This window comes from Camponotus floridanus, unplaced genomic scaffold (assembly GCF_003227725.1).
Source record: "Camponotus floridanus strain SB8 unplaced genomic scaffold, Cflo_v7.5 scaffold35, whole genome shotgun sequence".
Lineage (NCBI taxonomy): Eukaryota > Metazoa > Arthropoda > Insecta > Hymenoptera > Formicidae > Camponotus > Camponotus floridanus.
In genome coordinates, this window is record NW_020229492.1 from 1,342,107 (window position 1) to 1,356,702 (window position 14,596).

The 14,596-nt window shown below is 27.8% G+C and overlaps 1 protein-coding gene across 1 annotated transcript; it reads left to right on the forward strand.

The window, feature by feature from the left end:
• Positions 1-5,743: 5,743 nt before the first annotated feature.
• Positions 5,744-14,596, forward strand: LOC112638686 (cytochrome P450 4C1-like). The gene is made up of 12 exons (XM_025410809.1): positions 5,744-6,025; positions 8,704-8,813; positions 9,060-9,150; positions 11,505-11,690; positions 12,488-12,581; positions 12,720-12,822; positions 12,975-13,080; positions 13,317-13,423; positions 13,503-13,571; positions 13,796-13,964; positions 14,142-14,321; positions 14,396-14,596. Exons 1-12 carry the CDS (start codon positions 5,872-5,874, stop codon positions 14,560-14,562), a joined length of 1,536 nt encoding a protein of 511 aa, XP_025266594.1. The 5' UTR covers positions 5,744-5,871; the 3' UTR covers positions 14,563-14,596.

Genomic DNA, 14,596 nt, shown 5'->3' on the forward strand with positions numbered 1-14,596 from the left:
TAAATTTACTTGGAGTTAATGATATTTATCGCTTTTAATTAGAATTTTTTATTGGTATAATTTTATTAATAATTCTGAAAAATATTTACCTTTATACATGCTTCCCACCACTAATAATTTTGATCTTCACTATGTTGTCAAAATCATGTCCCTGAGTAATATGTAAAACAAAATGCGTTTTAATTTCTTAAAATTTTGATTATACTGGATACAATTTTAATTATCCTGCTCAATGCGTTTGTATTATAAGAATATTTTATGCATGATTACAGATTTTCTTATCGTTCTGCAAATCTGAGATATTTAAATTGTACTATTAATTATGCAAATGAGGGAAAGTTATTTTTTAATACGTGATTAATATATTTTGTTAATATTACAAAAACAAGCGGAATTCTGAATCATTAATATAGTAGTAATCATTAATATAGTAACACAACTATAAAATAACTATAAAATTACAACTTAATATTTATTTACTTTAACATCTTTTAAGTTTTTTATTATATTAATAATGTATATCAATATATGTATATTAGTGCATTAATTATTACCTGCTAATACACATAAATTAATATATGAATGTGTAATACATATGATTTAATAGTGGATAATAATACAGTGTAGATTATAATTTTAATATAATATAATGTAAAATATAATGTAAAATAATTACGAATGTTGTATATAATAAAATATTATATGTGTAATTAATATTATAAAATACATGTACATATAAATAATATTTAAGTATATATGTGTAATTAATATTTAAATATTATTTATATGTACATGTAAATAATATTTAAATATTATATGTGTAATTAATATTATAAAATACATGTACATATAAATAATATTTAAATATTATATGTGTAATTAATATTATAAAATACATGTACATATAAATAATATTTAAATATATATGTGTAATTAATATTTAAATATTATTTATATGCACATGTAAATAATATTTAAATATTATAATGTGTAATTAATGTTATAAAATACATGTACATATAAATAATATTTAAATATATTTAAAAAACTAAAAAGAAAATGGCATAAGAGCCAATGCGCGGTAGTTGGAGCGCGATGTTAACAATGTATATTACAAATAGTGACGCGTTACATTAAACAAATTTATTTTTATAATTTCTCGACGTGTAGGTGGCGCTAAATTGCTTTCCGCGGAGATCTAGCAAGCACTCTGCTGCCAACAGCCAATTAAATATATTATAGTTATGCTATGCGAACAGTTCATCATCGAGTCTCGAATAAACATGAGGCACACAGCGGTATACTGTATTATTAATTGTAAGAAAGCGCGGAATCTGATCTGCTGTGACGTCGCATAGAAATGTCTGTTAACGATCTCAAAAGTTGTGTGTTTACATATGACATATATATTTATTATATTATAATATCGTCAAGTGTTATTAGTCTTTGGAAGTTTCTCGAAATAATAAGTGCGCATATATATTTTTCATGTTACAATAATAGTGCATAAAACATTAATTTATTGCAGCTAATTATTGTAACGAAACATACACGTGCATAGAATTTGTGGTATATCTCATATACAGAGTAAGTCATTCAAAATTAAGTTTATTTCTATATATTTGTCTTAATTTCTTCTTTTCCACTAAATCATGGTAGAGACAGTGCTGTGTTTAATTTGTCCGTTTGTATTTTCTAACAAAAATATATTTTTACAGATATCTAAGATAAAAGTAGTATCATGTTTTTTAAACTATTGTTAAGTAGCAGTTTAACAATCATTGTCGTGGCGGCTTTTTTAACCGACGATCAGATAATTAAAATATCTCAAGAAGAGTTAAACTGGCACTCGAATTATATATTATCGAAACAGTATGATATCATCGTTACACATATTGAAAAAAATATTCTTGTCAGCAACTGTAGTATACTTACAAAGATTATATATCCAACATCAAGCATATTATTGTATTTACACGTAAAAAATGTTAGTCTAACTGTGGTTTATTATCCACATTATTCTATGAATGATATTAAAAATAAGAGCATTTATTCATCGGTAAAATCTATGTATGATGTTGAGAAAAACATTGTCAAATATACAGTGACCGGCAAAAATAAAAAGCCACCTTAACTATAAAACTGATTTGATGCTAAAAGGTAAAAAAAATTTATTATAAAGTTTTTTATAACTAAAACTGAAAATTTATTAAGTAATTTAATGTTTTTAATTAAAAAGAAATCATTTTTTATTTAATACTGTATTTATTTCTATATAATCATTTATTTAAGAGTGACAAAATAAAAAAGCCAGTTAAGGTAACATAGTATTACGATTTAAAAAAACAACAATATTATTTTAATTAATAATTAATATGATTTCCTTTAGCCTCAATTACTTTTTGCAGTCTTTTTGGTATACTTTCAATTAAATTTTTTAAATGTTGTAGATCCAAATTCTCTCAGGCTAGTTGTAATGCTTCAAAATAAGAATTCTTGTTAGTTACTCCGCTTTTATTAATCCTATTATCCAAAATTGCCCACAGATTTTCGATAGGGTTCAAATCTGGAGATTGCGGAGGCCATTCAAGTTGTTTAATTCGGCAGGAACGAAAAAAAGCTTGACTTTTCTTTGCTGTGTGTTTCGGGTCATTATCTTGTTGGAAAATAAAATTATCTTCTAGTCCGAGTTTCAACAAACACTCCTCCAAATTTTCATTTATTATATCAATGTAGACATCTGCTGTCATAATTCCGTTAATTTTGACAAGATTTCCCACTCCTGCCCATGAGAAACATCCCCAGACTAAAATATTTCCTCCGCCATACTTTACAGTTTTCTGAATGACGATCTTGAAGCTCTTCGCCGTGTTTTCTCCAGACTCTAATCCGCTTCTTTTGTCCAAATAACTCGAATTTGCTTTCATCTGTCCATAAAATATTTTTCCAGAAGTCCAATGACATATTTGCATACTTCCGAGCAAATTGCAAACGTTTTTTCTTATTGGTGACGCTAAAGAAAGGTCGTTTACGTGCAAACCGGCTGTGTAAATTTGCTTCATTGAGTCTTCGACGTACAGTGCGGTCAGAAACAGTAAGATAAATGTTTTCCTGAATTTCTCTAACAGTAATCTTTGGATTTTTCTTAACTTCACGGATTATTTTCATATCCTCCCGCTTGGATGTTGCTCGTTTTCGACCTCTTCCGATTCTATCTGCCACCGATCCAATTGATTGAAATTTTCTTCTGATCTGTTCTACTGCTCCTCTACTTACTTCATAATTTTTGGCTATATTCCGTTGGGAAAGATCTTTTTGAATATCTCGCACAATTAAGTTTCGAACTTGTGTGGAAATTGATCTTCCTCCCATTTTTGACCGCGAATTTTGTGTAATAATCGAGATAAGCCAATGTTGCAAAAATGATTAACAACAACGAGAAGTGAGCGCAATAACACGAACATGTTGACATGACAACCAAACAAAATATTGTATATATTAAATCGAACAAATCTGAATGGCTTTTTTATTTTGTCAATATAATAAACAGCAATATTTAAGAAATATAAATAAAACTGAAAAGTAAAAAATAATTTATGTAATTGTAATATAAAATTTTAAAATAAATAATAAATACTTCTTCGTTCATCAATGAAAATCTCATCGTTGTAATATTTTTACTCTTTCATTAAGCAAAACAGTATAACTAGGAAAGTGGCTTTTTATTTTTGCCGGTCACTGTATATATACACATATATTTATATATATTTATATTTATATATTTATTTATTTATATTTATATTTATTATATATTATATTTTTATATTTATTATATTATATTTATGAAATAGAGAGATGAATTGAAAAGTTTAATATTACTGGCAGTAACGAAAGGAATATTACTGAGATATTACTGAAATAGTCAAAATTATTAACTGATTCTTTCTATAAAATATTACTGATTTACAGCGCTGTACTTATATAATAATTACTGTAATCAGTGATTATTTACTGTTTTTCAGTGATAATACACTGATTCACTTTTAGAGAGTGCTTTATTCGACAACATTATTAAATATATTATTATGCTAAGAGAAAGACGTCAAAATGCGGTACATGTCATGATGTCAGGAATCTGTGACATTAGATCGTCACTTTTACGTCTTAAAAACGTCAATTCGTGTCGTCAAGAATATGTAATCAGTGAATGACCAATTTGTAACATCAAAATGACGTGTGCTTGTTACCTGGGTGATTGCAATTGCAATAAATTAATCGATACATAGGTAGCAATTATTTGGATAAGTATTACATTCGATATGCATGGTCGATTCAAATAATTGACATCTATAGGTATAATAATATGCGTAACATGAACTATACATTTTCTGTCACTTCATGCGCATCATGCGTGAATCGGAAAGTATATTATGTACCGATCAATTCATTCCATTTACAGTCGGTAATTTCTCGCATGATAAAAAAATTATACATCTCTCATCATCACGAGAACACAGCGCCTCTTTCGTCAAACGTGCGAACCGTACAAGAAAAATATGTGAAAAATGTAGCCACGACCACGACGGTGACGTTTCTTAATTAAAAAGTTTCACATTGAAACTTTGCATCGTTATATTTCTGCTTATAGAGCACATAGAGCAAAAATAAAAACACTTTCCTTATATAAATCGAACCCAAGCAATTGATTAAATGTAATAAGAATTTGATCGATTCAGCGGTTATTGAGAACCGATAATATGCATTACTCGCAACTTAGCCTTTCGCGTAAAGATACACGGTGTGTCTTGCGCTTGAGTGATGACTCGACTTCAAGACACTACCGTGTCTCTTGAGCGTAAAAATACACGGTGTGTCTTGCGCCTGAGTGATGATGACTCGACTTCAAGACACTAACGTGTCTCTTGATAACTAACACGAACATTTATCTATGTAATTACGTTTTTTTCGCGTGTATAGCTAAAATAACATTGATATAACAAATCAAATTTATATTTAATATGTGATAAGATATTAAAACGTTAAATATAAATAAGATCAAAATGTATGTATAATATGACGCACGAGACTCTAAACTTGTTTAATTTAAGGTGGTACAAGATAAAATAATAATAATAATAATAATAATAAGCAAGTATAAAAAAATACGTGTTCCCTATTTTTGTCTAGAAAACAACATATTAAAAGCTCATCAAAATCGGAGGCGGACACTTCCGTGCTCTTCCTAGTAAGATACTTTCGAACAAAGATTTGCACAGAAATGAATTTTAAGGACATTGTGAAGTAATTGCTTAAAAATTATATACATTCATACAGTTACAAATTAAATAAAATTATAATTAAAATGTTAATACTAAAACCAATTTATATGTTAAATATTTGCAACCAGAATTAATATAAGAATTGATATAAAAATAATGCTGGTCCTATTTATAATATTGTTAATTATTTTACAATAAATTTTCACGAAATTTTATCTTTTACAATAAAAAGCAATTGCAAGTAATTTGAAAAATTAGAAATATTTTTATTGTATTCATATATTTCTTATTACATAGATAATATTTTTTTCCATTGAGCAAGTTTATTCATGAATATTTAAAGTTAGTCATAAATAAAAATTGACTTTAAAAAATATACGATTAACGCATTTCAGTAATCTTCTTATTATTCTCTCACTCTCTCTTTATGTCTCTTTCTATTTAGACTTAACATTTAGAATAACAAGATAATTATCAATTTTTTCGGAGAATTACTACCATTTATTTTGTGATACATGTGAAGAATCATAAAAAAAAACACTAAACAGAATAAGCTAAATTTGACAATTAAGAATATCAACGTTAAGGAACAATGTTTATAAATATATCGTTATTGTTCATATTTATTTTGTCGATATATTATTATTACGTACATTATGGAAAAAAAGGACGACTTCTTCATCTTATACCGGGACCCCCAAGCGTTCCGATTTTCGGCAACATATTCCTATTTTCTGTTTCAGCAGGCAAGTACAAACTATCTACTCTATTTAATTGACAAATAACTCGTCATTCAGGCATACATACATAAGCAAAAATATTAAATTCATAAATCTTTGCTCTGAAACGTATACTTATCAAGATTATTATTATACAAGCAGATTACATATCTGAGCACTTCTCTTTGGAATAATTATTAGTAATTAATTTTTTTAATTATTTGTCTATTTCGAAGATAAAGTTGCGCTAATATTGAAAATAACAATAAAATTAGTTGTACTAAAATTTTTCCATAATTAAAGATTAATCAAAATTGGCAAATTAGAGACACAACACGGTAATTGGGGCTCAAGGAAGAAACAATACTTACTTCCTTCTGATTACACGTGTACTTCAAATTAAATATAATTATATTAACAAAAATGAACGTTTCAAATGATCTATTAATCCTTCTTCAGTGCGACGTTAACAATATGCGTTACAAAGTGTTGCAGACACATCAAATTATAAAAATATCTGTCCTTGATGCGTACATTAGTACATTAGAACGCATAAATGTTAGATTGTATCTCGCAGATATAGTTGTAACACAAATAATTTCAAATAATTCTTCAAATTATTATAATATGCCAATGTGTTAAATCTAACAAGTCAAGTAAAAATATAAATACAAGGAAATATTATGTAACATGCGTAATATACGAAATATACATAAATTAACTATTTATATTTTAATTACTAGTCAAAAACATGATTCATCAGATTCTGTGCTTTTTACAAATTGATAATGATCGTATGAAATATATCGTTGTGTTGTTGTCTCTCATGTTGACTTGAGATTTAATGATGGAATTAGACATATTTCTTTCAATTTGCTATTTTATTACAGGTATGTAGATAGCTTTGGCGATTCCTTCTTCCATGTTCAATGAGATCTTCAATTCTTTTTATCCGAGATTTTAGTTCACAATGGAAGAAGGAATAATAAACTTAATTTCTTTGATGTTACGATAATCGTGAATAATAATTTAATTGAATTGAGATCATAAACCCACTTTTTCTGGAAAATATCTAATTTATAAATGGAATCACCCACTATTCTATAAGAGACGAATAATTGTGGGATTGATAGATCGTGCCTTTTTATTGTCACATCCCAAATTTCACTCAAAAAAATTTTGAGTTGATCAGCATTTTCTTGGACAAGTGTTATCCTCTGGTTTACATTTTCAATGTAATACGAAAACACATGAGGTTGCCATTAGCCAAGAATCAAACAAATTTAGAGTTTAATGAAAACCATCCTTCAAAGAATCCTCTTCATATTTCACTATATCTTATATATGAACAATGATTTTTGGAACAATTTAAACGAATTCTTAGCGATCATGACACGGGATTATCTTACTTCAATTAAGATAAATTTCGTAGTTTTGCCATAAAAACATAATGCCAAAAGATTCATGTAGCAATATATAAAGTCTCATGCAATGATTGCGAAACGTCATGTTGGTTAGATTAGTAGACAATTGAAACAACGAATTTCGGGACATCGAAACCATATCCAGAGTAATATTTCGCAATTTTCAGTCATAATCAATCATAGACTCAAATTTTATGATTTTAATTGAGAAGAACCTGAAATTTTGGACAGAGAGTCCTGATTTGACAAAAGATTCTGAAATACTGTTCATCAAGCGATAAAAAATCACTTGAATTTATAGATAATATTCTTCCATCACGTATTTGCGATGATAATTGATAATTTATCAAACATATGAGATGTTTGTTCATATATTTATACGTTTGTTATTATTAAATCAATCGAGTTTGTTCTCGATTGAGTCTATGTTTATTTTCTAACAATCAAAGACATATTTAAACATTACATCATCGAATCATCAGCCAACTTGAAAGATACATAATAATATAGTTAAAATACATAATAATATAGTTAATTAACATTACAATTGACAACAATATATTGTAACATGTGTCTTCAAGCGTATTTGATTTATCGTATTTTGAGCCACTATGTTGATTTTTTAAGAAGATAGTTTATATTGGCTGCGGTCAAGACTGCACTATGAATGCTCCGAAACTTCATTCTTTATTTTCATAGAATGTAGTACAAAGATAGAATGATGTTTCAAAGCATCCAGAGCGTCTTTCCGTACGCAGCCATAATCATCTGAAAGCAGCCTTCTAGACGGCGTTATTAACGCTGGTACAAATTTTAACAAAGGAGTTTACAGACCCTGGATTTAATACATTAGCACATGTCAGTACAATAATTTAAAGAATTATTTGAAATAATGTAAAATGTGCTGCCAGATATCTGCGAGATATAATTTAATGTTATCTACACTACGTTATTTTAACGGAGACAGATATTTTTATAATTTAATGTGTCATCGCGGCGCGTATAACACTTTGTAACGCATATTATTAAAGTTGAACTAAATCAAAAGAGGGATCAAAAGATTATCCAAAACGTTTGCTTTTGTTAGTATAATTATATTTAATTTGAAATATACGAATAATCAGAAGGAAAGAAGTGCTGTTTCTTCCTTGAGCCCCAATTACCGTGTTGTGTCTCTAATTTGACAATTTTGATTTAATTTTTAATTATTATTATTTGAAATTTTTAAATTTATTCAATCTTATTTAATTTTTGTATTGATATTTATAATATATTTTTTAGTGGAACAATGGAAATTATTGTGTACACTATGTGATAAGTATTATCCTATTTTCAAAATATGGGGATTACTTGTATTTGGTGTGCTTATCCGTCATCCAGATGACTTAGAGGTAATAAAGAAATTTCTGGAAAGATTTATTTCTCTACAGACATTACAATTTAGGTAGATTATAAATTTTGTATTTCACAAAAATGCTTTTCAAGAAGATTTTTGCTGATAAAAATATTTAAAAAAAATAAAAAGCATTGATTCAGAATTTCATACTGATTAGACTAAAATATCAGATACAATTAGTTAATTATTTGTGCATCTGAGATTGAATGCTATAATAAATAAATGTTTTTGGTGATTATAGAAAATATTAACCAGCACTAAGCACATCGAGAAAAGTCGTTTATATAATATAACACATGCCTGGTTGGGCACAGGCCTCCTCACCAGTACAGGTAACATAATAATGTTAGCATATTATAAAAACATACAAACATTATTTCAGTTTGTTATCGTGTATTGTGGGAGTATTCTAGTCTAGCAAAAAAATAATATTTTGCAAAAATTTGGTATGGAAAATATGTCTGCAAAAGGATTTAGTTCGATTCACAAAATTGACACAGTTATAGCACCCGATAAGGAGCGATCTCCGGCGCGCACTTCGGCCACGCGGCGCACAATAGAGCATTGTGTCGCTATTTATATTTTGGTTAGGTTCGGCTAGTGAACTGCTAAAACGTTGCTTAGGAGAAACACAAAATAACAATTAAAATTTTATGAATTTATTGATTTGAACTTTTGCTCCAAAACATTTTCATTCTGGGGCAAAGATTGAAGTAGCAACTTTTCTGGTAATTATTATCTTCAATGAAGGATTTATACCAATTTTGAAAGTTATGAACTTAATGAGTGACTTCTGGTCCCAGCATGCGGAGATGTACGCAAATTTTTGGAACGAAACTCGCATCACCCGCTTGAAAACGGCATTCAACTGATTTTGTTAAAGATGAGAGAATCGTAGGAAAGAGGGAACAGCTCAGTAAGACTTTTATGAGCAGGAAGAAGGTCCCCTGCATACTCCTGCACTAGCTGATTGATCGTAAGTAAAATTATCTCTATGTAATCAATGTGAAAAATTTTGAATACGTTTTTTATTTTTGCCTCTCACATATCTTATGATTTCTCATGATATCTCTAAAACCAGTTGATCACTTGAGTCGAATATGCACACATCTTCAGCATAAGTATAGTAAAGCACCTTCCAAAATCAAGTCAAAATATTTTTTTAAATTCTTACAGTCTTTTTAAATTTTCAATATTTATACAGTTTTTAAATTTTCAATATTTTTTTCATTTCGATATCTGCTATAGCCAAACTCATACTAATTAAGAATCTCTCTGATTTTTTTGTTTTAGACTTTAGGAACAGAACGGCCAGAATCATAAGAGCCATGGACCAAATTTTTTTTTTATTTTATTCAATATTGCACTTATTTATAATTATCTTCTAGTAAAAAAATTTGGAAATATACTTCAAGTATGTACATATAAATTTTTCGGATGCGGTGAGAAAAACCACATCCCAAAAAACTTACACTGCTCTTTAAAAAAATTTGCAAAAGTAACATACAAACATTCGGTTTCTAGAATACTCCCTTAATCCACCAGCTTGTGTGAACATAACAACGCAAAGTTGAAAACAAATAATGAACTAAATAAATGAAATAATAATAGGAATTGCTGTACTGGTCGAAACGTTAAAATTGTAAAACTTAATACTAAATAAATTCGGTTGGAGATGACGTAAATATGATTTTTTGAAGTAACGGAATTTTTGTGTGACAAATAAATTACGCATTGTGTACAAACACACTCAATTTTAATAAGATTCACATCAGGATGAAATAATTTTTCTCACTCGAAATACTTAATACTTAATTATTTCAGTTGCACTGAAGTTTTGTTATCTATTTGTATTACAAACAATCAAATAAAATATTTCAATTAGTTTTAAATATTATCCTTTTTAAATGGTGAACTTATATATTATAACTTATATAACTTTATTGTTATATAAATTAATAAATTTAAAAGAAACCTGTAAATGAAATCATATCGAGAGATAATTTTGCCGGATACATATATTTCCAACTAAATAGAAATAGTAGAGATGATCTCTCTATAAGATTTCAGTTAAAAATTTTCAAATGTAAATTAAACATCATTAAGTAACTGACATTTTTAATAATTTTTCGTATATTTTTAATAATTTTTAATAATTTTTCGTATATTTTTTATTCATCAATCAATAAAGATTTAAATTTTGATCTATGTTTTTATATTTTTTTATGATTCTTTCGCTCACATTTTATAATATTTTTGTAATAACTTTGATAAGGACCTGGATTAAGCCAAATTGTATGTATTTCGATTTATTTTTTATTTATTATAATTTAATATGAATTATTGATAATAATTGCATATTTTTTTATAACGCTCATTACGTACATCGGCGCTTGGTTTTTAACGTTCTCTAATTTGTTTTTGATATAAAAATTTAATTACAAAATAATAATTAAATTCAAGTTAATACTTTCAATACTTACCTTTTGTAAAACTTTTATGAGAAGATGTATTTAAGAGATTATAAAAGAATTTTACGATATAAAAAAAACGCAGAATAATATTGTTATTTAATAATGGGCAGTAAACATTAAACTAATTGTAAAAAGAAACGCTATAATATGTATAAATCTTATATTCTATTATTTGTATTTTATCGTATAATTTTATCTTGTTTTTGTTCCAGGCGTTAAATGGCAAACACGGCGAAAGATATTAACTCCTGCCTTCCATTTTAATATATTAAATCAGTTTGTTGATATCTTGATCAAGGAAAGTGATTGCATGACAAGATCTTTGAAGGATGTCGGAGGGACAGTTGTGAAAGATTTATTACCATTTATTAGTGAACATACGCTAAACGCGATATGCGGTAACATTCCAAATGACTATAACTTAAGAAAAGAATTTATTTCTACACGAAGTATCACATGCACACGCACACACACCTACCGTGTCGTAACACACGTATGCAATACAGTACAGTACAGTACAATACAGTACAGTACAGTACAGAAAAAATAAATAATATTCGATTTTTTTGTCAAAGCTATGAATGAAAGATTCATCCGTAATAATCTTCGATGATTCGATCTCGGCACAGATTGTGCCAAAATTCGCAGACACGAAATGCACAGCTTGAATGTCCGTGCCAGAAGAAACAACTTTTTTCTTTGGCAAAAATTTGTCCGAACACTACTTTTGAAATAAAAACAACTTTCAGCTTACGAAGTGCTCTGGACCAGATAGGCAGTTGAATCATATATGGTGTACGGTATGATATTAGGAAAGTCAGATTTTTCACGCATAGTAATGACGATTAACCAGCGATGTATCAATTTATAGACGAATGAAATTTGGTAGATTTAAGCAAACTCATCTAAGTGCTTCAATTGAGTGATTATTATTTCGAATTTGTGATTTTAAGTTCAATGAAGTTAAGAAAATGAAAGTATATAATTTCCATATTTTCTATAGAAAATATTTTTTATTTATTTATATTTTCAACAAATGTGTTTTGTTTAACAAATCCTTTAATTAATTGTTTCCATTTAAAAAGTAATATTTAACGCACTTTTGCCAAAGGAAAACATTGTCTGGCACGGACAATCGTACTGTGCATTTTATATCCACGATTTCTGAAAACTCTGTATAATAAATATATTTTAGAAACTGCCATGGGCGTCTCTCTGGAAAAATTCGACGAATTCCAACATCAGTATCGAAATGCAATTCATGAAATAATCGAATTGATAGTTTATAGGTAATTCAATATATGACAGTATAATAAATAATTGTGTAAAATATTTAAGATCCTTTATTATAATGATATACCTATATATTTTAAAACCTATATATTTTTAAACTATATATTTCTTTCTTTTAAACTATATCGGTTTAGAGCATTTAGGCCTTGGTTGTATAATGATTTATTATTCTCATTATCACCACAAGGAAGAAAACAAAAAAATCTCTTGAAGATATTGTATGGATTTACAGAAAAAGTACGTTATAAGTCATGTTATCAAGTCCTTCAAATAACACTTTTAAAAATTACAATAAATCTCGTAATATTAATAACATATTAATATTTATAATATAATACAATATGTCATTGCTATTTAATACAAAAATTAAATATCGTACTTGTGTATAGGTCATCGCGGAAAGAAAACTTTATCATGAACGTACAGATAATCGATACTTAAAGAATGTTGAAGATAATAAAGAGACGGAGGCAGAAGATGTCGAAATATTTGGAAGTATGTGAGAACTCAGAGCTTCTAACTTAAATTCGACTTTACAATCTAAAATTATAAATTATACTCTATTTACATTAAACATATATGTATACTTACACGAAATGATGCAATACATGTTCGCTATAAGAATAAATTATTACTATTTGCAAGAAAGTTTAAATTTTAAACGAGAACAATGTTATATAGTTAAAGCACGATATGCAAAAATGATGCTAATATGCCTTGCTTATTTCTAGTTAAAAAGAAAAGGCTAGCCATGTTGGACCTATTAATAGCGGCATCTCGAGAAACTTCTTTAACTGATTTGGACATAAGAGAGGAAGTCGATACTTTCATGTTTGAAGTACGTATATGTAATATTTTTTTTAATTGTTTGTACATATTATCTAAGCACATAAAACAATATGATGATCTGATTACAGGGTCATGATACTACAGCAGCGGGTATAATGTTTGCTTTGTTATTATTAGCTGAACATAAAGATGTTCAGGTATACTTCAATATATTATTTAAATCGAGAATTTTATTCAAAGTACAAATATCAAGTTTTTATTTACAATGTATTTTTCTATACATACATCAATATATAAATTCCGAAAAAACATCTCAAAACAAATATAAACAATATGTTATGATTTATTATAAATTTATTTATATTTATGCATATAAAAACCTAAATTAAAAAATATATTTTAATCGTTATCGATGACATAGGAACGTGTGAGGATAGAAGTTAATACCGTGATGCAAGAGAACGGAGGGAAACTTACGATGAAATCATTGCAAAATTTATCATATTTAGATAGATGTTTAAGAGAAGCTCTACGTTTGTATCCCAGCGTGTTTATAATATCACGAAATACTGCGGAAGATGTAAAACTACGTAATTAATCACTTTATTTGACATGTTTTTGAATATGTCACAACACGAAGTATATATTATCGAATGTAAAATTTAATATATTATATTACATTTTAAAAATTCAATATTATATACATTTTATATTTTTTTTTAAAAATCTTACTTTAGTAAATTTTGAAATTTTCTTATATTTTTCAGATTCATATATCGTACCTGCTGGAACAATCTTACATCTTAATATTTACGGAGTTCACAGAGATCCTAATTTTTGGCCAAATCCAGAAGTATTTGATCCTGATAGATTCTTGCCCGAAAATATACGAAATCGTCATCCTTATTCCTACCTACCATTCAGCGCAGGACCGAGAAATTGCATAGGTGAATTGGTTGGGAATTTCATTTTTCTTCATGCTGATAGTTTTCGACAGACTTCGAATTTTATATATTATTAGGTCAACGATTCGGTTTGTTGGAATTGAAAGCTATGATAGCTCCTTTGGTGCACAATTTTTATTTGGAGCCCGTTGAATGTTTAAAGGATATTCAACTGAAGACCGATATAATACTTCGTCCTTCTCATCCGGTTCATATGAGATTTATCCCCATTAAATGCCAATAGCCGTTTAAAATTTAAAACGTAAATACTACATGAG